This window comes from Salmo salar, chromosome ssa12 (assembly GCF_905237065.1).
Source record: "Salmo salar chromosome ssa12, Ssal_v3.1, whole genome shotgun sequence".
In the NCBI taxonomy this organism is placed as follows: domain Eukaryota; kingdom Metazoa; phylum Chordata; class Actinopteri; order Salmoniformes; family Salmonidae; genus Salmo; species Salmo salar.
The window spans coordinates 101198055-101223620 of NC_059453.1; the positions used below are offsets into that span (position 1 = coordinate 101198055).

At 43.1% G+C, this 25566-nt stretch overlaps 1 protein-coding gene and 1 long non-coding RNA gene across 4 annotated transcripts in view; one reads left to right on the forward strand and one right to left on the reverse strand.

The window, feature by feature from the left end:
• The window catches only part of LOC106566283 (CCHC-type zinc finger nucleic acid binding protein), a 41684-nt gene extending 21692 nt beyond the window's left edge, over positions 1–19992 (forward strand). For all 3 annotated transcript variants that reach the window (XM_045692006.1, XM_014134171.2, XM_014134172.2), the window contains 4 exons: positions 7900–7965; positions 11001–11071; positions 18488–18615; positions 19294–19992. In XM_045692006.1, the coding sequence (XP_045547962.1) occupies positions 7900–7965; positions 11001–11071; positions 18488–18615; positions 19294–19411 (383 nt within the window). In that variant the 3' untranslated portion in view covers positions 19412–19992. The remainder of the gene's footprint in view (positions 1–7899; positions 7966–11000; positions 11072–18487; positions 18616–19293) is intronic.
• Positions 19993–20937: 945 nt separating this feature from the next.
• LOC123725589 (uncharacterized) lies at positions 20938–21112 on the reverse strand. Its single transcript, XR_006758130.1, has 2 exons — positions 21033–21112; positions 20938–21002 (listed from the first exon to the last, which is right to left on the reverse strand). It is a non-coding gene; the product is annotated as an uncharacterized lncRNA (long non-coding RNA).
• Positions 21113–25566: the final 4454 nt, after the last annotated feature.

Sequence of the window (25566 nt, forward strand, 5' to 3'; positions counted from 1 at the left end):
TAGTGATCAATAGATGGTGAAAGGTACTGACTACATTACAGGGTAGTGATCAATAGATGGGGAAAGGTAAGGTACTGACTACATTACAGGGTAGTGATCAATAGATGGGGTAAGGTACTGACTACATTACAGGGTAGTGATCAATAGATGGGGAAAGGTAAGGTACTGACTACATTACAGGGTAGTGATCAATAGATGGGGAAAGGTACTGACTACATTACAGGGTAGTGATCAATAGACGGGGTAAGGTACTGACTACATTACAGGGTAGTGATCAATAGACGGGGAAAGGTACTGACTACATTACAGGGTAGTGATCAATAGACGGGGAAAGGTACTGACTACATTACAGGGTAGTGATCAATAGATGGGGAAAGGTAAGGTACTGACTACATTACAGGGTAGTGATCAATAGACGGGGTAAGGTACTGACTACATTACAGGGTAGTGATCAATAGATGGGGAAAGGTAAGGTACTGACTACATTACAGGGTAGTGATCAATAGATGGGGAAAGGTACTGACTACATTACAGGGTAGTGATCAATAGATGGGGAAAGGTACTGACTACATTACAGGGTAGTGATCAATAGATGGGGTAAGGTACTGACTACATTACAGGGTAGTGATCAATAGACGGTGAAAGGTACTGACTACATTACAGGGTAGTGATCAATAGACGGTGAAAGGTACTGACTACATTACAGGGTAGTGATCAATAGATGGGGAAAGGTCCTGACTACATTACAGGGTAGTGATCAATAGACGGGGAAAGGTAAGGTACTGACTACATTACAGGGTAGTGATCAATAGACGGGGAAAGGTACTGACTACATTACAGGGTAGTGATCAATAGATGGGGAAAGGTAAGGTACTGACTACATTACAGGGTAGTGATCAATAGATGGGGAAAGGTACTGACTACATTACAGGGTAGTGATCAATAGACGGGGTAAGGTACTGACTACATTACAGGGTAGTGATCAATAGATGGGGAAAGGTAAGGTACTGACTACATTACAGGGTAGTGATCAATAGATGGGGTAAGGTACTGACTACATTACAGGGTAGTGATCAATAGATGGGGAAAGGTACTGACTACATTACAGGGTAGTGATCAATAGATGGGGAAAGGTAAGGTACTGACTACATTACAGGGTAGTGATCAATAGATGGGGAAAGGTAAGGTATTGACTACATTACAGGGTAGTGATCAATAGATGGGGTAAGGTACTGACTACATTACAGGGTAGTGATCAATAGATGGTGAAAGGTACTGACTACATTACAGGGTAGTGATCAATAGATGGGGAAAGGTACTGACTACATTACAGGGTAGTGATCAATAGACGGGGAAAGGTACTGACTACATTACAGGGTAGTGATCAATAGACGGGGAAAGGTAAGGTACTGACTACATTACAGGGTAGTGATCAATAGATGGGGAAAGGTAAGGTACTGACTACATTACAGGGTAGTGATCAATAGACGGGGAAAGGTACTGACTACATTACAGGGTAGTGATCAGTAGACGGGGTAAGGTACTGACTACATTACAGGGTAGTGATCAATAGATGGGGAAAGGTAAGGTACTGACTACATTACAGGGTAGTGATCAATAGACGGGGAAAGGTACTGACTACATTACAGGGTAGTGATCAATAGATGGGGAAAGGTACTGACTACATTACAGGGTAGTGATCAATAGATGGGGAAAGGTAAGGTACTGACTACATTACAGGGTAGTGATCAATAGATGGGGAAAGGTACTGACTACATTACAGGGTAGTGATCAATAGATGGTGAAAGGTAAGGTACTGACTACATTACAGGGTAGTGATCAATAGATGGGGAAAGGTAAGGTACTGACTACATTACAGGGTAGTGATCAATAGATGGGGAAAGGTACTGACTACATTACAGGGTAGTGATCAATAGATGGGGAAAGGTAAGGTACTGACTACATTACAGGGTAGTGATCAATAGACGGGGAAAGGTAAGGTACTGACTACATTACAGGGTAGTGATCAATAGACGGGGAAAGGTAACGTACTGACTACATTACAGGGTAGTGATCAATAGATGGGGTAAGGTAAGGTACTGACTACATTACAGGGTAGTGATCAATAGACGGGGAAAGGTACTGACTACATTACAGGGTAGTGATCAATAGACGGGGAAAGGTAAGGTACTGACTACATTACAGGGTAGTGATCAATAGATGGGGAAAGGTAAGGTATTGACTACATTACAGGGTAGTGATCAATAGATGGGGAAAGGTACTGACTACATTACAGGGTAGTGATCAATAGACGGGGAAAGGTAAGGTACTGACTACATTACAGGGTAGTGATCAATAGACGGGGTAAGGTACTGACTACATTACAGGGTAGTGATCAATAGATGGGGTAAGGTAAGGTACTGACTACATTACAGGGTAGTGATCAATAGATGGGGAAAGGTAAGGTACTGACTACATTACAGGGTAGTGATCAATAGATGGGGTAAGGTACTGACTACATTACAGGGTAGTGATCAATAGACGGGGTAAGGTACTGACTACATTACAGGGTAGTGATCAATAGATGGGGAAAGGTAAGGTACTGACTACATTACAGGGTAGTGATCAATAGATGGGGAAAGGTAAGGCACTGACTACATTACAGGGTAGTGATCAATAGATGGGGTAAGGTACTGACTACATTACAGGGTAGTGATCAATAGACGGGGGAAAGGTAAGGTACTGACTACATTACAGGGTAGTGATCAATAGACGGGGAAAGGTAAGGTACTGACTACATTACAGGGTAGTGATCAATAGACGGGGAAAGGTAAGGTACTGACTACATTACAGGGTAGTGATCAATAGATGGTGAAAGGTACTGACTACATTACAGGGTAGTGATCAATAGATGGGGAAAGGTAAGGTACTGACTACATTACAGGGTAGTGATCAATAGATGGGGAGGTAAGGTACTGACTACATTACAGGGTAGTGATCAATAGATGGGGAGGTAAGGTACTGACTACATTACAGGGTAGTGATCAATAGATGGGGGTAAGGTACTGACTACATTACAGGGTAGTGATCAATAGACGGGGAAAGGTACTGACTACATTACAGGGTAGTGATCAATAGACGGGGAAAGGTACTGACTACATTACAGGGTAGTGATCAATAGACGGGGAAAGGTAAGGTACTGACTACATTACAGGGTAGTGATCAATAGATGGGGAAGGTAAGGTACTGACTACATTACAGGGTAGTGATCAATAGATGGGGAAAGGTAAGGTACTGACTACATTACAGGGTAGTGATCAATAGATGGGGAAAGGTACTGACTACATTACAGGGTAGTGATCAATAGATGGGGAAAGGTACTGACTACATTACAGGGTAGTGATCAATAGATGGGGTAAGGTACTGACTACATTACAGGGTAGTGATCAATAGATGGGGAAAGGTAAGGTACTGACTACATTACAGGGTAGTGATCAATAGATGGGGAAAGGTACTGACTACATTACAGGGTAGTGATCAATAGACGGGGTAAGGTACTGACTACATTACAGGGTAGTGATCAATAGACGGGGTAAGGTACTGACTACATTACAGGGTAGTGATCAATAGACTGGGAAAGGTACTGACTACATTACAGGGTAGTGATCAATAGATGGGGAAAGGTAAGGTACTGACTACATTACAGGGTAGTGATCAATAGACGGGGTAAGGTACTGACTACATTACAGGGTAGTGATCAATAGACGGGGAAAGGTAAGGTACTGACTACATTACAGGGTAGTGATCAATAGATGGGGAAAGGTAAGGTACTGACTACATTACAGGGTAGTGATCAATAGACGGGGAAAGGTACTGACTACATTACAGGGTAGTGATCAGTAGACGGGGTAAGGTACTGACTACATTACAGGGTAGTGATCAATAGATGGGGAAAGGTAAGGTACTGACTACATTACAGGGTAGTGATCAATAGACGGGGAAAGGTACTGACTACATTACAGGGTAGTGATCAATAGATGGGGAAAGGTACTGACTACATTACAGGGTAGTGATCAATAGATGTGGAAAGGTAAGGTACTGACTACATTACAGGGTAGTGATCAATAGATGGGGAAAGGTACTGACTACATTACAGGGTAGTGATCAATAGATGGTGAAAGGTAAGGTACTGACTACATTACAGGGTAGTGATCAATAGATGGGGAAAGGTAAGGTACTGACTACATTACAGGGTAGTGATCAATAGATGGGGAAAGGTACTGACTACATTACAGGGTAGTGATCAATAGATGGGGAAAGGTAAGGTACTGACTACATTACAGGGTAGTGATCAATAGACGGGGAAAGGTAAGGTACTGACTACATTACAGGGTAGTGATCAATAGACGGGGAAAGGTAACGTACTGACTACATTACAGGGTAGTGATCAATAGATGGGGTAAGGTAAGGTACTGACTACATTACAGGGTAGTGATCAATAGACGGGGAAAGGTACTGACTACATTACAGGGTAGTGATCAATAGACGGGGAAAGGTAAGGTACTGACTACATTACAGGGTAGTGATCAATAGATGGGGAAAGGTAAGGTATTGACTACATTACAGGGTAGTGATCAATAGATGGGGAAAGGTACTGACTACATTACAGGGTAGTGATCAATAGACGGGGAAAGGTAAGGTACTGACTACATTACAGGGTAGTGATCAATAGACGGGGTAAGGTACTGACTACATTACAGGGTAGTGATCAATAGATGGGGTAAGGTAAGGTACTGACTACATTACAGGGTAGTGATCAATAGATGGGGAAAGGTAAGGTACTGACTACATTACAGGGTAGTGATCAATAGATGGGGTAAGGTACTGACTACATTACAGGGTAGTGATCAATAGACGGGGTAAGGTACTGACTACATTACAGGGTAGTGATCAATAGATGGGGAAAGGTAAGGTACTGACTACATTACAGGGTAGTGATCAATAGATGGGGAAAGGTAAGGCACTGACTACATTACAGGGTAGTGATCAATAGATGGGGTAAGGTACTGACTACATTACAGGGTAGTGATCAATAGACGGGGAAAGGTAAGGTACTGACTACATTACAGGGTAGTGATCAATAGACGGGGAAAGGTAAGGTACTGACTACATTACAGGGTAGTGATCAATAGACGGGGTAAGGTACTGACTACATTACAGGGTAGTGATCAATAGATGGTGAAAGGTACTGACTACGTTACAGGGTAGTGATCAATAGATGGGGAAAGGTAAGGTACTGACTACATTACAGGGTAGTGATCAATAGATGGGGTAAGGTACTGACTACATTACAGGGTAGTGATCAATAGATGGGGAAAGGAAGGTACTGACTACATTACAGGGTAGTGATCAATAGATGGGGAAAGGTACTGACTACATTACAGGGTAGTGATCAATAGACGGGGTAAGGTACTGACTACATTACAGGGTAGTGATCAATAGACGGGGTAAGGTACTGACTACATTACAGGGTAGTGATCAATAGACGGGGAAAGGTACTGACTACATTACAGGGTAGTGATCAATAGATGGGGAAAGGTAAGGTACTGACTACATTACAGGGTAGTGATCAATAGACGGGGAAGGTAAGGTACTGACTACATTACAGGGTAGTGATCAATAGACGGGGAAAGGTAAGGTACTGACTACATTACAGGGTAGTGATCAATAGATGGGGAAAGAAGGTACTGACTACATTACAGGGTAGTGATCAATAGATGGGGAAAGGTACTGACTACATTACAGGGTAGTGATCAATAGATGGGGTAAGGTACTGACTACATTACAGGGTAGTGATCAATAGATGGGGAAAGGTAAGGTACTGACTACATTACAGGGTAGTGATCAATAGATGGGGAAAGGTACTGACTACATTACAGGGTAGTGATCAATAGACGGGGTAAGGTACTGACTACATTACAGGGTAGTGATCAATAGACGGGGTAAGGTACTGACTACATTACAGGGTAGTGATCAATAGACGGGGAAAGGTACTGACTACATTACAGGGTAGTGATCAATAGATGGGGAAAGGTAAGGTACTGACTACATTACAGGGTAGTGATCAATAGACGGGGTAAGGTACTGACTACATTACAGGGTAGTGATCAATAGATGGGGAAAGGTAAGGTACTGACTACATTACAGGGTAGTGATCAATAGATGGGGAAAGGTACTGACTACATTACAGGGTAGTGATCAATAGATGGGGAAAGGTACTGACTACATTACAGGGTAGTGATCAATAGATGGGGAAAGGTACTGACTACATTACAGGATAAATGAAAGGTCAAAGTTTAGTAAAAACGCTTTGAAACTGTAAATTAATGTTCAGGTAGTATTCAACCTTCCCATGCAACTCCGTTTCAAAACATTTTCTCCTGTTTGGTGTTCCAGAGCATGGCCCTGGGCAGCACTGAGCCTGTGTGTTAACTTGGCCCTGGGCAGCACTGAGCCTGTGTGTTAACTTGGCCCTGGGCAGCACTGAGCCTGTGTGTTAACTTGGCCCTGGGCAGCACTGAGCCTGTGTGTTAACATGGCCCTGGGCAGCACTGAGCCTGTGTGTTAACTTGGCTCTGGGCAGCACTGAGCCTGTGTGTTAACTTGGCCCTGGGCAGCACTGAGCCTGTGTGTTAACTTGGCCCTGGGCAGCACTGAGCCTGTGTGTTAACTTGGCCCTGGGCAGCACTGAGCCTGTGTGTTAACTTGGCCCTGGGCAGCACTGAGCCTGTGTGTTAACTTGGCCCTGGGCAGCACTGAGCCTGTGTGTTAACTTGGCCCTGGGCAGCACTGAGCCTGTGTGTTAACTTGGCCCTGGGCAGCACTGAGCCTGTGTGTTAACTTGGCCCTGGGCAGCACTGAGCCTGTGTGTTAACTTGGCCCTGGGCAGCACTGAGCCTGTGTGTTAACATGGCCCTGGGCAGCACTGAGCCTGTGTGTTAACTTGGCCCTGGGCAGCACTGAGCCTGTGTGTTAACTTGGCCCTGGGCAGCACTGAGCCTGTGTGTTAACTTGGCCCTGGGCAGCACTGAGCCTGTGTGTTAACTTGGCCCTGGGCAGCACTGAGCCTGTGTGTTAACTTGGCCCTGGGCAGCACTGAGCCTGTGTGTTAACATGGCCCTGGGCAGCACTGAGCCTGTGTGTTAACTTGGCCCTGGGCAGCACTGAGCCTGTGTGTTAACTTGGCCCTGGGCAGCACTGAGCCTGTGTGTTAACTTGGCCCTGGGCAGCACTGAGCCTGTGTGTTAACTTGGCCCTGGGCAGCACTGAGCCTGTGTGTTAACATGGCCCTGGGCAGCACTGAGCCTGTGTGTTAACTTGGCCCTGGGCAGCACTGAGCCTGTGTGTTAACTTGGCCCTGGGCAGCACTGAGCCTGTGTGTTAACTTGGCCCTGGGCAGCACTGAGCCTGTGTGTTAACTTGGCCCTGGGCAGCACTGAGCCTGTGTGTTAACTTGGCCCTGGGAAGCACTGAGCCTGTGTGTTAACTTGGCCCTGGGCAGCACTGAGCCTGTGTGTTAACTTGGCCCTGGGCAGCACTGAGCCTGTGTGTTAACTTGGCCCTGGGCAGCACTGAGCCTGTGTGTTAACTTGGCCCTGGGCAGCACTGAGCCTGTGTGTTAACTTGGCCCTGGGCAGCACTGAGCCTGTGTGTTAACTTGGCCCTGGGCAGCACTGAGCCTGTGTGTTAACTTGGCCCTGGGCAGCACTGAGCCTGTGTGTTAACTTGGCCCTGGGCAGCACTGAGCCTGTGTGCTAACTTCTAAGTCATTCCTATTGCCACATGTCTAGCAAAGCAATGATGTGATTTTCCAATAATAATGTTCTTCCTGTTCCTCAGATCTGTTCTGCTATCGCTGTGGAGAGCCTGGTCACGTCGCCAGGGACTGTGAGAGGACTGAGGATGGTGAGGACGTCTCCATCTTAGAACAATGTTGACCACACTTGTGTGGACATCACACCAATTTAGAAGTTTGACTGGTAGTGTGATGTCGGATTAGTGAGATGTTCCTGTATGTGTTAGTTCTCTCCCAGCGTGCTGTAACTGTTCTGTGTTTCTGCAGCGTGTTATAACTGTTCTGTGTTTCTGTTATAACTGTTCTGTGTTTCTGCAGCGTGTTATAACTGTTCTGTTTCTGCAGCGTATAACTGTTCTGTGTTTCTGCAGCTTGTTATAACTGTTCTGTGTTTCTGTTATAACTGTTCTGTGTTTCTGCAGCGTGTTATAACTGTTCTGTGTTTCTGCAGCGTGTTATAACTGTTCTGTGTTTCTGCAGCGTGTTATAACTGTTCTGTGTTTCTGTTATAACTGTTCTGTGTTTCTGCAGCGTGTTATAACTGTTCTGTGTTTCTGCAGCGTGTTATAACTGTTCTGTGTTTCTGCAGCGTGTTATAACTGTTCTGTGTTTCTGCGGTATAACTGTTCTGTGTTTCTGTTATAACTGTTCTGTGTTTCTGCAGCGTGTTATAACTGTTCTGTGTTTCTGTTATAACTGTTCTGTGTTTCGGTGTTATAACTGTTCTGTGTTTCTGCAGTATAACTGTTCTGTGTTTCTGCAGCGTGTTATAACTGTTCTGTGTTTCTGTTATAACTGTTCTGTGTTTCTGCAGCGTGTTATAACTGTTCTGTGTTTCTGATATAACTGTTCTGTGTTTCTGCAGCGTGTTATAACTGTTCTGTGTTTCTGCAGCGTGTTATAACTGTTCTGTGTTTCTGTTATAACTGTTCTGTGTTTCTGTTATAACTGTTCTGTGTTTCTGCAGCGTGTTATAACTGTTCTGTGTTTCTGTTATAACTGTTCTGTGTTTCTGTTATAACTGTTCTGTGTTTCTGCAGCGTGTTATAACTGTTCTGTGTTTCTGCAGCGTGTTATAACTGTTCTGTGTTTCTGTTATAACTGTTCTGTGTTTCTGCAGCGTGTTATAACTGTTCTGTGTTTCTGCAGCGTGTTATAACTGTCCTGTGTTTCTGCAGCGTGTTATAACTGTTCTGTGTTTCTGTTATAACTGTTCTGTGTTTCTGCAGCGTGTTATAACTGTTCTGTGTTTCTGTTATAACTGTTCTGTGTTTCTGCAGCGTGTTATAACTGTTCTGTGTTTCTGTTATAACTGTTCTGTGTTTCTGTTATAACTGTTCTGTGTTTCTGCAGCGTGTTATAACTGTTCTGTGTTTCTGTTATAACTGTTCTGTGTTTCTGCAGCGTGTTATAACTGTTCTGTGTTTCTGTTATAACTGTTCTGTGTTTCTGTTATAACTGTTCTGTGTTTCTGCAGCGTGTTATAACTGTTCTGTGTTTCTGCAGCGTGTTATAACTGTTCTGTGTTTCTGTTATAACTGTTCTGTGTTTCTGCAGCGTGTTATAACTGTTCTGTGTTTCTGCAGCGTGTTATAACTGTTCTGTGTTTCTGCAGCGTGTTATAACTGTTCTGTGTTTCTGCAGCGTGTTATAACTGTTCTGTGTTTCTAGTATAACTGTTCTGTGTTTCTGCAGCGTGTTATAACTGTCCTGTGTTTCTGTTATAACTGTTCTGTGTTTCTGCAGCGTGTTATAACTGTTCTGTGTTTCTGCAGCGTGTTATAACTGTCCTGTGTTTCTGCAGCGTGTTATAACTGTTCTGTGTTTCTGCAGCGTGTTATAACTGTCCTGTGTTTCTGCCGCATGTTATAACTGTTCTGTGTTTCTGGTATAACTGTTCTGTGTTTCTGGTATAACTGTTCTGTGTTTCTGCAGCGTGTTATAACTGTTCTGTGTTTCTGCAGCGTGTTATAACTGTTCTGTGTTTCTGATATAACTGTCCTGTGTTTCTGTTATAACAGTTCTGTGTTTCTGCAGCGTGTTATAACTGTTCTGTGTTTCTGCAGCGTGTTATAACTGTCCTGTGTTTCTGCAGCGTGTTATAACTGTCCTGTGTTTCTGCAGCGTGTTATAACTGTTCTGTGTTTCTGCTATAACTGTCCTGTGTTTCTGCAGCGTGTTATAACTGTTCTGTGTTTCTGCAGCGTGTTATAACTGTTCTGTGTTTCTGCAGCGTGTTATAACTGTTCTGTGTTTCTGCAGCGTGTTATAACTGTTCTGTGTTTCTGTTATAACTGTTCTGTGTTTCTGTTATAACTGTTCTGTGTTTCTGTTATAACTGTTCTGTGTTTCTGTTATAAATGTTCTGTGTTTCTGCAGCGTGTTATAACTGTCCTGTGTTTCTGCAGCGTGTTATAACTGTTCTGTGTTTCTGCAGCGTGTTATAACTGTTCTGTGTTTCTGTTATAACTGTCCTGTGTTTCTGCAGCGTGTTATAACTGTTCTGTGTTTCTGCAGCGTGTTATAACTGTCCTGTGTTTCTGCAGCGTGTTATAACTGTTCTGTGTTTCTGCAGCGTGTTATAACTGTTCTGTGTTTCGGTGTTATAACTGTTCTGTGTTTCGTGTTATAACTGTCCTGTGTTTCTGCAGCGTGTTATAACTGTTCTGTGTTTCTGCAGCGTGTTATAACTGTCCTGTGTTTCTGCAGCGTGTTATAACTGTTCTGTGTTTCTGCAGCGTGTTATAACTGTTCTGTGTTTCTGCAGCGTGTTATAACTGTTCTGTGTTTCTGCAGCGTGTTATAACTGTTCTGTGTTTCTGTTATAACTGTTCTGTGTTTCTGCAGCGTGTTATAACTGTTCTGTGTTTCTGTTATAACTGTTCTGTGTTTCTGCAGCGTGTTATAACTGTCCTGTGTTTCTGCAGCGTGTTATAACTGTTCTGTGTTTCTGCAGCGTGTTATAACTGTTCTGTGTTTCTGCAGCGTGTTATAACTGTTCTGTGTTTCTGTTATAACTGTTCTGTGTTTCTGCAGCGTGTTATAACTGTTCTGTGTTTCTGCAGCGTGTTATAACTGTTCTGTGTTTCTGTTATAACTGTTCTGTGTTTCTGCAGCGTGTTGTAACTGTTCTGTGTTTCTGCAGCGTGTTACAACTGTGGTCGTGGAGGACACATCTCCAGAGACTGTAAGGAGCCCAAGAAGGAGAGGGAACAGGTGTGTTATAACTGTGAAGGCTTGGGTGTTGTAATATTATTATCTAGCAGGCCGGTGTGCTGATGTTGTTATTATTAGCTCCCTATAAAATCACTTATTTTTTTTGCCCGATTCTGTTTTTTGTTGTTGTGGGGGGGGGGGGTGTAGTTTCCTTTTAATACAAGTGTTCACCAGCCAGAGACTGTTGTTTGGTTAGCAGTGTTTCTGTAGCACAGCCACCTAGCACTGTTGTTTGGTTAGCAGTGTTTCTGTAGCACAGCCACCTAGCACTGTTGTTTGGTTAGCAGTGTTTCTGTAGTACAGCCACCTAGCACTGTTGTTTGGTTAGCAGTGTTTCTGTAGCACAGCCACCTAGCACTGTTGTTTGGTTAGCAGTGTTTCTGTAGTACAGCCACCTAGCACTGTTGTTTGGTTAGCGGTGTTTCTGTAGTACAGCCACCTAGCACTGTTGTTTGGTTAGCGGTGTTTCTGTAGCACAGCCACCTAGCACTGTTGTTTGGTTAGCAGTGTTTCTGTAGCACAGCCACCTAGCACTGTTGTTTGGTTAGCAGTGTTTCTGTAGCACAGCCACCTAGCACTGTTGTTTGGTTAGCAGTGTTTCTGTAGTACAGCCACCTAGCACTGTTGTTTGGTTAGCAGTGTTTCTGTAGTACAGCCACCTAGCACTGTTGTTTGGTTAGCAGTGTTTCTGTAGCACAGACACCTAGCACTGTTGTTTGGTTAGCGGTGTTTCTGTAGTACAGACACCTAGCACTGTTGTTTGGTTAGCAGTGTTTCTGTAGCACAGACACCTAGCACTGTTGTTTGGTTAGCAGTGTTTCTGTAGCACAGACACCTAGCACTGTTGTTTGGTTAGTAGTGTTTCTGTAGTGCTTCTGTGATGGTGCAGAGTTTTCAAAACAAATGATCTCTATAATTCTGCCAGGTAGGCATATGCTACTTTGTAGTTAAAATTTAATAGAGGAGGTTTGGGAAAGTCTTTCCCTCTACCAGAAGACAGTTATCATTAGCATTATCTCTAACAGCTGCACAGAGTGTAGACCAGACATACAGAGCAGCACAACACACAGTGTGTAGACCAGACATACAGATCAGCACTACACACACAGTGTAGTCCAGACATACAGAGCAGCACTACACACAGAGTATAGACCAGACATACAGAGCAGCACTACACACAGAGTGTAGACCAGACATACAGAGCAGCACTACACACAGAGCAGCACTACACACAGAGTGTAGACCAGACATACAGAGCAGCACTACACACAGAGTGTAGACCAGACATACAGAGCAGCACAACACAGAGTGTAGACCAGACATACAGAGCAGCACTACACACAGAGCAGCACTATACAGAGTGTAGACCAGACATACAGAGCAGCACTACACAGAGTGTAGACCAGACATATAGAGCAGCACTACACACAGGAGTCAGACAGAGCAGCACTCACACAGAGTGTAGACCAGACAAACAGAGCAGCACTACACAGAGTGTAGACCAGACATACAGAGCAGCACTACACACAAGAGTGTAGACCAGACATACAGAGCAGCACTACACACAGAGTGTAGACCAGACATACAGAGCAGCACTACACACAGAGAGTGTAGACCAGACATACAGAGCAGCACTACACACAGAGTGTAGACCAGACATACAGAGCAGCACTACACACAGAGAGTGTAGACCAGACATACAGAGCAGCACTACACACAGAGTGTAGACCAGACATACAGAGCAGCACTACACACAGAGTGTAGACCAGACATACAGAGCAGCACTACACACAGAGAGTGTAGACCAGACATACAGAGCAGCACTACACACAGAGCAGCACTACACACAGAGTATAGACCAGACATACAGAGCAGCACTACACACAGACAGACAGGGGCCCTGTGCTCTTTCAGGAAGTTGCACTGATCCAATCACTGATGCATTTTGTTCGTATCTTATGATTAACTTGGGCAAATTAATCCATTTCATAATTTTCACTATGAAAATGTTTGCACTCACTACTGTAAGTCGCTATGGATAAGAGTGTCTGCTAAATGACAATAATACAGTAAGCTTTCTTGAATTTGTTCTGTATTTGGGGACTGTGAAAAGACCCCTGGTGGCATGTCTGGTGGGGTAAGTGTGTGTGTCGGATCTGTGTGTAGTTGACAATGTAAAAAATGTGGGATCTAACACAATCTATATATTTTTTATTTAACTAGGCAAGTCAATTAAAAACTAATTCTTATTTACAATGACGGCCTGGGATAAAAAAATGTAAATGTTTTTAAATATATAAATATAGGACAAAAGACACTTCTTATAAGAAGAAGTGATGCAGTCAGTCTTTCCTCAACTCTTAGCCAAGAGAGACTGGCATCCATAGTATTAATATCAGCCCTCTGATTACAATGACGAGCAAGACGTCCCGCTCTGTTCTGGACCAGCTGCAGCTTAACTAGGTCTTTCCTTGCAGCACTGGACCACACGACTGGACAATAATCAAGATTAGACAAAACTAGAGCCTGCAGGACCTGCTTTTTACAGTGTGGTGTCAAAAAAGCAAAGCATCCCTTTATTACGGCCAGACCTCTCCCCATCTTTACAACCATTGAATCTGTATGTTTTGACCATTAGAGTTTACAATCTAAGGTAACGCCAAGTAATTTAGTCTCCTCAACTTGTTCAACAGCCACACCATTCATTACCAGATTCAGCTGAGGTCTAGAACTCTAGGAAGGATTTGTACCAAATACAACGCTCTTAGTTTTAGAGATGTTCAGGACCAGTTTATTACTGGCCACCCATTCCAAAACAGACCTCAACTCTTTAAGGTTTTCAGTGACTTCATTAGCTGTGGTTGCTGATGCGTCTGTGGTTGAATCATCAGCATACATGGACACACAGGCTTTGTTTAATGTAGAGGTCGACCGATTATGATTTCTCAACGCCGATACTGATTTATTGGAGGACCAAAAAAAGCCAATACCGACTAATCGGACGAATTAAAAAATAAATAATAATAATTATGTATTTTTTTTTATATATATATATATGTGTAATAATTACAACACTACTGAATGAACAATGAACACTTTTTTATTTTAACTTAATATAATACATAACTAAAATCAATTTAGTCTCAAATAAATAATGAGGCATTTTCAATTTGGTTTAAATAATGCAAAAACACAGTGTTGGAGAAGAAAGTAAAAGTGCAATATGTGCCATGTAAAAAAGCTAACGTTTAAGTTCCTCGCTCAGAACATGAGAACATATGAAAGCTGGTGGTTCCTTTTAACATGAGTCTTCAATATTCCCAGGTAAGAAGTTTTAGGTTGTAGTTATTAGAGTAATCATAGGTCTATTTCTCTCTATACCATTTGTATTCCATATACCTTTGACTATTGGAATGTTCTTACAGGCACTTTAGTATTGCCAGCCTAATTCTGGGAGTTGATAGGCTTGAAGTCATAAACAGGGCTGTGCATCCCAGCATTGCTAAGAGCTGCTGTTTAAATGAATGCTTACGAGCCTGCTGCAGACTGCTCTATCAAATATCAAATCATAGACTTAATTATAATAAACACAGAAATATGAGCCTTAAGTCATTAATATGGTCAAATCCAGAAACTATCATTTATTTATTCTTTTTATTCTTTCAGTGAAATAAGGAACCGTTATGCATTTTATCTAACGGGTGGCATCCCTAAGTCTAAATATTGCTGTTACATTGTACAACCTTCAATGTTATGTAATAATTCTGTAGAATTCTGCCAAATGAATTACGGTCTTTGTTAGGAATAGATGGCCTTTCAACAGTTCACAGCGAGCCATGCGGCCCAAACTGCTGCATACACCCTGACTCTGCTAGCACTGAACGCAAGAGAAGGGCGGCCCAAACTGCTGCATACACCCTGACTCTGCTAGCACTGAACGCAAGAGAAGGGCGGCCCAAACTGCTGCATACACCCTGACTCTGCTAGCACTGAACGCAAGAGAAGGGCGGCCCAAACTGCTGCATACACCCTGACTCTGCTAGCACTGAACGCAAGAGAAGTGACACCATTTCCCTAGTTAATATTGCTTGTTAACATGAAGTTCTTTTAACTACATATGCAGGTTTAAAAAAATACTTCTGTGTATTGATTTTAAGGAAGGCATTGATGTTTATGGTTGGGTACATTTGTGCAACAATTGTGCTTTTTTTCGCGAATGTGCTTTTGTTAAATCATTGCCCGTTTGGCAAAGTTGAAGTAGGCTGTGATTCGATGATAAATTAACAGGTACCGCATTGATTATATGCAACGCAGGACAAGCTAGTTAACCTAGTAATATCATCAACCATGTATAGTTAACTAGTGATTATGTAAAGATGTATTGTTTTTTCTAAGGTAAGTTTAATGCTAGCTAGCAACTTACCTTGGCTCCTTGCAGCCACCAGGTCCTTTTGACGCTGCACTCGAGTAACAGGTGGTCAGCCTGCCACGCAGTTTCCTCGCGGATTGCAACGTAATCGGCCATAATCGGCATCCAAATAGTCCGATTACCGATTTGTTATGAAAACTTGAATTCGGCCCAAATTAATCGGCCATGCAAATTAATCGGTTGATCTCTAGTTTAATGCCAGTGCCAGGTCATTGGTAAAAATACACCTGTTTGTTGTTGGCATTTCCTGCAAAAGTTTGTAATTAATGAAATAATTGCCATCTGATTTGATGAAAGATGGAATTGAATTTCTGCCCATAATATAATTTATAGTTTTAAGTTTTTTCCCATTTTTCTTTATCATTGTCATATCTTGGCTTCATAATACAGTTTCTTATTTTTGTTGAGTTTAGTCACATAATTTGCATTTAGTCAGCCAGTCAGATGTACAGCCAGACTTATTAGCCACTCTTTTTGCCCCATCTTTCAACTACACAGACATATGAGTCACAGCTAAATCTTTTGTATGATCTCTCATACACTATGTTAGGCCCAGCTGTTGGAACTTTGTCTTTCCTGGATATGGCCACTATAATTGTGATCACTGCATCCAATGGGTACGGATACAACTTTAGAACAAAATTCTACAGTATTAGTAAAAATGTGATCAATACATGTGGATGATCTTGTTCCTGTAGTGTTTGTAAACACCCTGGTAGGTTGGTTAATAACCTGAACCAGATTACAGGCACTGGTTACAGTGAGAGGCTTCCTCTTGAGCGGACAGCTTGATGAAAACCAGTCAATACTCAGGTCCCCAAGAAAGTAGACCTCTCTGTTTACATCACATACACTATCAAGCATTTCACACATATTATTTAGATACTGACTGTTAGCACTTGGTTGCCTATAGCAACACCCTTAAAGAAAAGGCTTTGCCAATAAGATCTCCTCTGAGCATTACAGGGATGTGGCTCTGAATATTCAGTTGAAGTCAGAAGTTTACATACTCCTTAGCCAAATACATTTAAACTCAGTTTTTCACAATTCCTGACATTTAATCCCAGTAAAAATTCCCTGTCTTAGGTCAGTTAGGATCACCACTTTATTTTAAGAATGTGAAACGTCAGAATAATAGTAGAGAGAATGATTTATTTCAGCTTTTATTTCTTTCATCACATTCCCAGGGGGTCAGAAGTTTACATACACTCAATTAGTATTCGGTAGCATTGCCTTTAAAATTGTTTAACTTGGGTCAAACGTTTCGGGTAGCCTTCCACAAGCTTCCCACAATAAGTTGGGTGAATTTTGGCCCAATCCTCCTGACAGAGCTGGTGTAACTGAGTCAGGTTTGTAGGCCTCCTTGCTCGCACACGCTTTTTCAGTTCTGCCCACAAATGTTCTATTGGGTTGAGGTCAAGGCTTTGTGATGGCCACTCCAATACCTTGACTTTGCTGTCCTTAAGCCATTTTGCCACAACTTTGGAAGTATGCTTGGGGTCATTGTCCATTTGGAAGACCCATTTGCGACCAAGCTTTAACTTCCTGACTGATGTCTTGAAATGTTGCTTCAATATATCCATATCATTTTCCTCCCTCATGATCCCATCTATTTTGTGAAGTGCACCAGTCCTGTGTGCTGCGGGGTTGAAGCTATGAACCCATAGGCTTGGCGCTCTCATCCCTTCCAGGAGGGAGGGTGTTCTATGAGCCTGTCATAGCAGATGTAAGCAATGTCCCCACGCGCTCTGTCAGCTTTCATGGCTGGGATCAGTTCTTTCCTCTTCTGGGGCACAGCTTCAAGATAGTCCTCGTTGAGGAAGATGAACCGTCCTCTCAAGTTATTGGCTCTTTCAAGAGCCTTGGTCTGTCACCTGGACCGGTGGCCGGGGGCGGTGGTGGGTTTTCCAGTCCTGTGGGCCGCGATCCACCGCGATCCACCTCAATCTTCTTGTGGTGCATCTTCAATTTCTCAGAGATCATTTCCCTCACATTGTCCTCAGACTCCGTCCAAGTCTCATTTGGAGATTCTGCAATTCCGTCCACAGCCATGTTGTTCCGTCTTGATTGTCCCTTGAGATGATCTGATTTCTCCATCATTGTTGTCATGGATTCACACACAGAACTGTTCCTCAGGTCCTGAACCTCTCCGGTCAGGTCGTCCATTTTTTTATTAGTTGAATCCACCAGTATTTGGACAAAACACTTGAAAATATTTTCTTGTTGTAACAGCTGCTTTTAGAACTCTCTTTGTTCGTGTTTAAAAGATCCTTCACCTGTGGTTTAGAGACGCCACTGTCCTTAACGGTAGTCCCGCCAGCTTTGGTCTTTGTCATGGCAGCAATGTAGGTTACGCTGTTACTCCTCTCAGTTCCAGACAGGGCAGGTCTCAGGGAAGATTGAAAATAACAACAACAAATAGCAGGGCTCTAGACAGCAACAGGCCCAGGAGAGTCCGCTGTCCCAGCCATAATGGATAACAGCGTTGCAGGCTGCATTCAGGCCCTCAACACTGCTAGCTTGATAGCCTACTGATGCTGACTGCGTCTGTGTTCCGTCCACATTTTCCACAATGCAGATTTTATAGGCCCCTAATATAATACAGGTTTTATAGGCCCCTAATATAATGCAGGTTTTATAGGCCCCTAATATAATGCAGATTTTATAGGCCCCTAATATAATGCAGGTTTTATAGGCCCCTAATATAATGCAGATTTTATAGGCCCCTAATATAATGCAGGTTTTATAGGCCCCTAATATAATGCAGGTTTTATAGGCCCCTAATATAATGCAGGTTTTATAGGCCCCTAATATAATGCAGGTTTTATAGGCCCCTAATATAATGCAGGTGTGTTATCGCTGTGGCAAGGCCGGTGATTATATTCTTAATTGTTACTGTTATAATGCTTTCCAGGTCTGTTATAACTGTGGCAAGGCCGGGGTGTTATGTCATTGTGTTACTGTTATCATGTTATAATGCTATACAGGTCTGTTATAACTGTGGCAAGGCCGGCCATGTGGCCCGGGACTGTGACCATGCCAACGAGCAGAAGTGCTACTCCTGTGGAGGCTTCGGACACATCCAGAAGGGCTGTGACAAGGTCAAATGTTACAGGTGAGTTAACACACACCCAGAAGGGCTGTGACAAGGTCAAATGTTACAGGTGAGTTAACACATCCAGAAGGGCTGTGACCAGGTCAAATGTTACAGGTGAGTTATCACACATCCAGAAGGGCTGTGACCAGGTCAAATGTTACAGGTGAGTTATCACACATCCAGAAGGGCTGTGACAAGGTCAAATGTTACAGGTGAGTTATCACACATCCAGAAGGGCTGTGACAAGGTCAAATGTTACAGGTGAGTTAACACATCCAGAAGGGCTGTGACCAGGTCAAATGTTACAGGTGAGTTAACACACATCCAGAAGGGCTGTGAGAACATATTGTTTTGTTACAAGGTGTACTGGCCAGTGTATCGTTAAGCTGCTTCCCTGTGATATGTTTGAGTTGTGGCAGCCCTGAACAGCTTTATAAATGGACATCAAGAATCAGGTGTGTGTGTGTGTGTGTGTGTGTGTGTGTGTGTGTGTGTGTGTGTGTGTGTGTGTGTGTGTGTGTGTGTGTGTGTTGATCAGCAGGCAGGACTTCTGTGTCCGGTACAAATTAGTTGGTATCAGGCCTAAACATCACCTTTCCAAAAGATGAGACGTTATAGCAGAATAACAAATGAATGAAAACACTCTCTCTTGTCTTAGCTAAACCTCATCTCTCTCTCCTCTCTGTCTCCCACCAGGTGTGGTGAGATCGGCCATGTTGCCGTCCAGTGCAGCAAGGCCAGCGAAGTCAACTGCTACAACTGTGGAAAGTCTGGTCACCTGGCTAAAGAATGCACCATCGAGGCCACGGCCTAGCGCTCTGCTGCCTTCCTACGCCCCTCCCTTTTCACATGGATGGTTGTATTATTTTGTCTGAATCGTCCCCTCTGGCCCACAGCAGGCTACGGAGGATAGTCCCACACCAGTCCGCTGGAAAAGCAGGACAGGGGGGTAAACATCCACTTTCTGCATTTAATCAAACATGTTTGTTTAGTTTGGTAGAGGTTAATGTATAATGCTTGTTAAAGAACCCCCTTTCCATGCCACTGGTGACCAGGGATGAATGATGAGTGGATGCCCTCCCTACCAGGTCTGGGAAACCAGCACTTAGTGAGAGTGAGTGGGTAGGAAGTCTGAGCTTCCCATAAAGATTGACTTTGTTTTAGTTTTCTTGAACAAAACGGAGTCTACCTGCAAGAGAGTGACTGACAGCAGCCCCGGCCAGCGGTCATTATGTTTACGGCTCAGTCCAACGGCAGCAGGCAGACAGACAGATAGACGGCAGCAGGCAGACAGACAGATAGACGGCAGCAGGCAGGCAGACAGTCCAATGGCAGCAGGCAGGCAGGCAGACAGACAGACGGCAGCATGCAGACAGACAGTCCAATGGCAGCAGGCAGGCAGGCAGACAGACAGACAGACGGCAGCATGCAGACAGACAGTCCAATGGCAGCAGGCAGGCAGACAGATAGACAGACGGCAGCAGGCAGACAGACAGTCCAATGGCAGCAGGCAGGCAGGCAGACAGACAGACAGACGGCAGCATGCAGACAGACAGTCCAATGGCAGCAGGCAGGCAGACAGACAGACGGCAGCATGCAGACAGACAGTCCAATGGCAGCAGGCAGACAGACAGACAGACGGCAGCATGCAGACAGACAGTCCAATGGCAGCAGGCAGACAGACAGATAGACGGCAGCATGCAGACAGGGAGACAACCCCCCCAACACTGTATGAAAACTGTGAGAGAAATTACAAGATTGTTATAATACTTTTATTGCATCAAATGGCTGTTTTATGCAACAGCATAGAGGGTTCTTATAACTCTATTGTGTCTGTGTGAACTGAAAGTGGGCCTCTGGGAGATTTAACACTAACAGGAGATTTCCGATGTCTTTTGGGTGATAAAACCTAAAGAGACCGCATTCCATAGCATGAGTTAATGTTTCTGTTCTATATGGTACCAGGGGGAGATGACCTCAGGGCCAGACCCTGGTCTTTACACAATGAGTACTGTTTTTACAGCAGATACTGTCTGCTGTGAATAACAAGTATCTTTCATACTAATCTTAACCTTGTGACCCATTCCATACATCTGTTGTTCGTCATGTAGACTGAAAGGGGTGTATCTTGGCTGTAAAAGACCTTTGTACTTTTGTCTCGGGGGCTCTAAATGAATCATCTGAGGGTGATTCACCTCTAAACGAATCGTCTGAGGGTGATTCACCTCTAAACGAATCGTCTGAGGGTGATTCACCTCTAAATGAATTGTCTGAGGGTGATTCACCTCTAAATGAATCATCTGAGGGTGATTCACCTCTAAACGAATCGTCTGAGGGTGATTCACCTCTAAACGAATCGTCTGAGGGTGATTCACCTCTAAACGAATCGTCTGAGGGTGATTCACCTCTAAACGAATCGTCTGAGGGTGATTCACCTCTAAATGAATCGTCTGAGGGTGATTCGTCGACCAGCCATCATTATCGTCGAGCACTCAATCGATTCACTTTATATGTGTGTGTTGTATTGACCTGCTCCCTTATTAATAAGTGAATAAAGATTTAGTTTAAGTACAACTCTGACTTGTGATAAGTTTCTCTCATTTTATTGTAAAGAAATTAACCAACACAATAGACAGTCAAAGCAAATAAAATAAAATGATTATCAATTCATAAAGGTGCATTTCTTTGAACAGTGTCAGTTGTTGAAGGTCCAACACACTGCAGAAAGAGTTTTGATCTCATGATTGGAGCATGGATGATGTATTATAACCATGGAGAAAGATGAAACTTCAACAAGGAACGAGTAGATAAGAAAATCTAAACTTTCTTTTTTGTACAATATATCACTTCGACTACTGTAAAAAAAAATATAATTTGCTTGTACTCCATTTTTAAGTGGAAAGGTAATGCAACTGAAGTCCTAGGATATTAAAATGTGTAATGTAATTGTAACCTGAATAAAGAGCCAATTTGTAAGTCGCTCTGGATAAGAGCGTCTGCTAAATGACTAAAATGTAAAATGTAAGAGCAGGAAGGTGAGTTTGAACATTCTGAGTTCATATCTTCAAACGGTTAATGTTTTCTGTTTATTCACATTGACGTATAATGACAACACATGAGGTTGGTGGCATCCCTCAGCAGCCTCCACTGATTGACAAGCATGTTTACAAACTACGTGTACATACAGTATTTTTCTCACTGTCTCATGGAGTACTGATGACACATTCTACATGTGTGAAGAACTTTGAGTTGGTTAAGTGAGTTTTGATCTATTATAGCTAAACGAGGTTTAGGGCTCGCAAACATCGCGATCTAGCGTTCGTCTGCCGATCGTTCGGTAAATTGTTTCGCGCGATTCTCCAAGCCGACTCGGTGCGTGCACTATTCGCAAATTACGTTCCCCAAGTACTCAGCCAGCGAATTATATCGGCATGTCTGAGCCCTTTTAAAGTTGCTGAGCTAGATCTAGTTAAAGGAGGGTTAGACCTTTTGAGTTGACCTAAGAGTGTAGAGTTTTTATTTTACCTTTATTTAACTAGGCGTCAGCTAAGAACTAATTCTTCTTTTCAATGACGGCCTAGGAACAGGCAGAACGACAGATTTTAACCTTGTCAGCTCAGGGATTCAATCTTGCAACCTTTAGGTTACTAGTCCAACGCTCTAACCACTAGGCTACCTGCCCCGCCCTGAAGCAAGGGGTCGCCGGCCCTTTGGTGCAGAATGAAAAGACTGTTCTAATTCTTGTCATCTGGAGCTATGGATCCATTTCAGCACCACAGAGAGTACCTTCAGGTGATGTTAGCAGTGTAAATATAGCCAGTTAGAAAACAGACTTTACACACAGAGAAATCACATTCCACATCTCCCACCTTTCTCTTATCAGACTTAAATACTAGGTGTACAGTATGTAAATCAAGTCTATGTACAGTTATAATAATCAAGTAGTAAATACGTAATTCCAATGAAGAGAAAAGACCATGTAACCAGGGAAATTATGCACCCGCACAGTCTGAGTTGACACAAAGTACAGGGGTTGGAGAATTCTCCAGTCTGAGTTGGCACAAAGTACAGGGGTTGGAGAATTCTCCAGTCTGAGTTGGCACAAAGTACAGGGGTTGGAGAATTCTCCAGTCTGAGTTGGCACAAAGTACGGGGGTTGGAGAATTCTCCAGTCTGAGTTGGCACAAAGTACGGGGGTTGGAGAATTCTCCAGTCTGAGTTGGCACAAAGTACAGGGGTTGGAAACACCTGAAACAGCTTTTTCCTGCAATCTAGAGCCATAATCATTATGCTTATGTCAAAAATATGTATATTTTTCTGCATATCTAAGCATACCTCTTGAGCTGTCTGCTGGTTCTTTTTTTATAAGAAACTAAATGTGCATTTCTGCATCTCTGCTAAAATCTGGGTAAAAGATAATAAGACTCACATTCCTTTCTAAGTACATTTAATTATTACTAACTTTTCTAAAGTCCAGCAGACATGCCAGCTAAGATAGTTAAACAAGCTAGCTACTCCAACTTGATTGATAGCCTGAAATGGCTTCTTGGTAGCTAGTTATGAGATTGGGAACTGATCTGGGCTAGCTAAAGGGACCCCGCTGGTATTGATATGGCGACTCAACTGTTTTATCAAGATCATGGAAAGGCTCAGACATCTGAAAAAATACATTTTAATTTAGCTTTGGGTAAGAATATCTGTTACTGTGTCACCAATCTGCAGTCTAGAAGGGTATAGGGGTATCTCTATAGTAGGAGGGGATCTGTCTATATTGTTGTCTAGAAGGGTATAGGGGTATCTCTATAGTAGGAGGGGATCTGTCTATATTGTTGTCTAGAAGGGTATAGGGGTATCTCTATAGTAGGAGGGGGATCTGTCTATATTGTTGTCTAGAAGGGTATAGGGGTATCTCTATAGTAGGAGGGGATCTGTCTATATTGTTGTCTAGAAGGGTATAGGGGTATCTCTATAGTAGGAGGGGGATCTGTCTATATTGTTGTCTAGAAGGGTATAGGGGTATCTCTATAGTAGGAGGGGATCTGTCTATATTGTTGTCTAGAAGGGTATAGGGGTATCTCTATAGTAGGAGGGGGATCTGTCTATATTGTTGTCTAGAAGGGTATAGGGGTATCTCTATAGTAGGAGGGGATCTGTCTATATTGTTGTCTAGAAGGGTATAGGGGTATCTCTATAGTAGGAGGGGATCTGTCTATATTGTTGTCTAGAAGGGTATAGGGGTATCTCTATAGTAGGAGGGGGATCTGTCTATATTGTTGTCTAGAAGGGTATAGGGGTATCTCTATAGTAGGAGGGGGATCTGTCTATATTGTTGTCTAGAAGGGTATAGGGGTATCTCTATAGTAGGAGGGGGATCTGTCTATATTGTTGTCTAGAAGGGTATAGGGGTATCTCTATAGTAGGAGGGGATCTGTCTATATTGTTGTCTAGAAGGGTATAGGGGTATCTCTATAGTAGGAGGGGGATCTGTCTATATTGTTGTCTAGAAGGGTATAGGGGTATCTCTATAGTAGGAGGGGATCTGTCTATATTGTTGTCTAGAAGGGTATAGGGGTATCTCTATAGTAGGAGGGGGATCTGTCTATATTGTTGTCTAGAAGGGTATAGGGGTATCTCTATAGTAGGAGGGGGATCTGTCTATATTGTTGTCTAGAAGGGTATAGGGGTATCTCTATAGTAGGAGGGGGATCTGTCTATATTGTTGTCTAGAAGGGTATAGGGGTATCTCTATAGTAGGAGGGGATCTGTCTATATTGTTGTCTAGAAGGGTATAGGGGTATCTCTATAGTAGGAGGGGATCTGTCTATATTGTTGTCTAGAAGGGTATAGGGGTATCTCTATAGTAGGAGGGGGATCTGTCTATATTGTTGTCTAGAAGGGTATAGGGGTATCTCTATAGTAGGAGGGGATCTGTCTATATTGTTGTCTAGAAGGGTATAGGGGTATCTCTATAGTAGGAGGGGGATCTGTCTATATTGTTGTCTAGAAGGGTATAGGGGTATCTCTATAGTAGGAGGGGGATCTGTCTATATTGTTGTCTAGAAGGGTATAGGGGTATCTCTATAGTAGGAGGGGATCTGTCTATATTGTTGTCTAGAAGGGTATAGGGGTATCTCTATAGTAGGAGGGGGATCTGTCTATATTGTTGTCTAGAAGGGTATAGGGGTATCTCTATAGTAGGAGGGGATCTGTCTATATTGTTGTCTAGAAGGGTATAGGGGTATCTCTATAGTAGGAGGGGATCTGTCTATATTGTTGTCTAGAAGGGTATAGGGGTATCTCTATAGTAGGAGGGGATCTGTCTATATTGTTGTCTAGAAGGGTATAGGGGTATCTCTATAGTAGGAGGGGGATCTGTCTATATTGTTGTCTAGAAGGGTATAGGGGTATCTCTATAGTAGGAGGGGGATCTGTCTATATTGTTGTCTAGAAGGGTATAGGGGTATCTCTATAGTAGGAGGGGGATCTGTCTATATTGTTGTCTAGAAGGGTATAGGGGTATCTCTATAGTAGGAGGGGGATCTGTCTATATTGTTGTCTAGAAGGGTATAGGGGTATCTCTATAGTAGGAGGGGGATCTGTCTATATTGTTGTCTAGAAGGGTATAGGGGTATCTCTATAGTAGGAGGGGATCTGTCTATATTGTTGTCTAGAAGGGTATAGGGGTATCTCTATAGTAGGAGGGGGGATCTGTCTATATTGTTGTCTAGAAGGGTATAGGGGTATCTCTATAGTAGGAGGGGGATCTGTCTATATTGTTGTCTAGAAGGGTATAGGGGTATCTCTATAGTAGGAGGGGATCTGTCTATATTGTTGTCTAGAAGGGTATAGGGGTATCTCTATAGTAGGAGGGGGATCTGTCTATATTGTTGTCTAGAAGGGTATAGGGGTATCTCTATAGTAGGAGGGGGATCTGTCTATATTGTTGTCTAGAAGGGTATAGGGGTATCT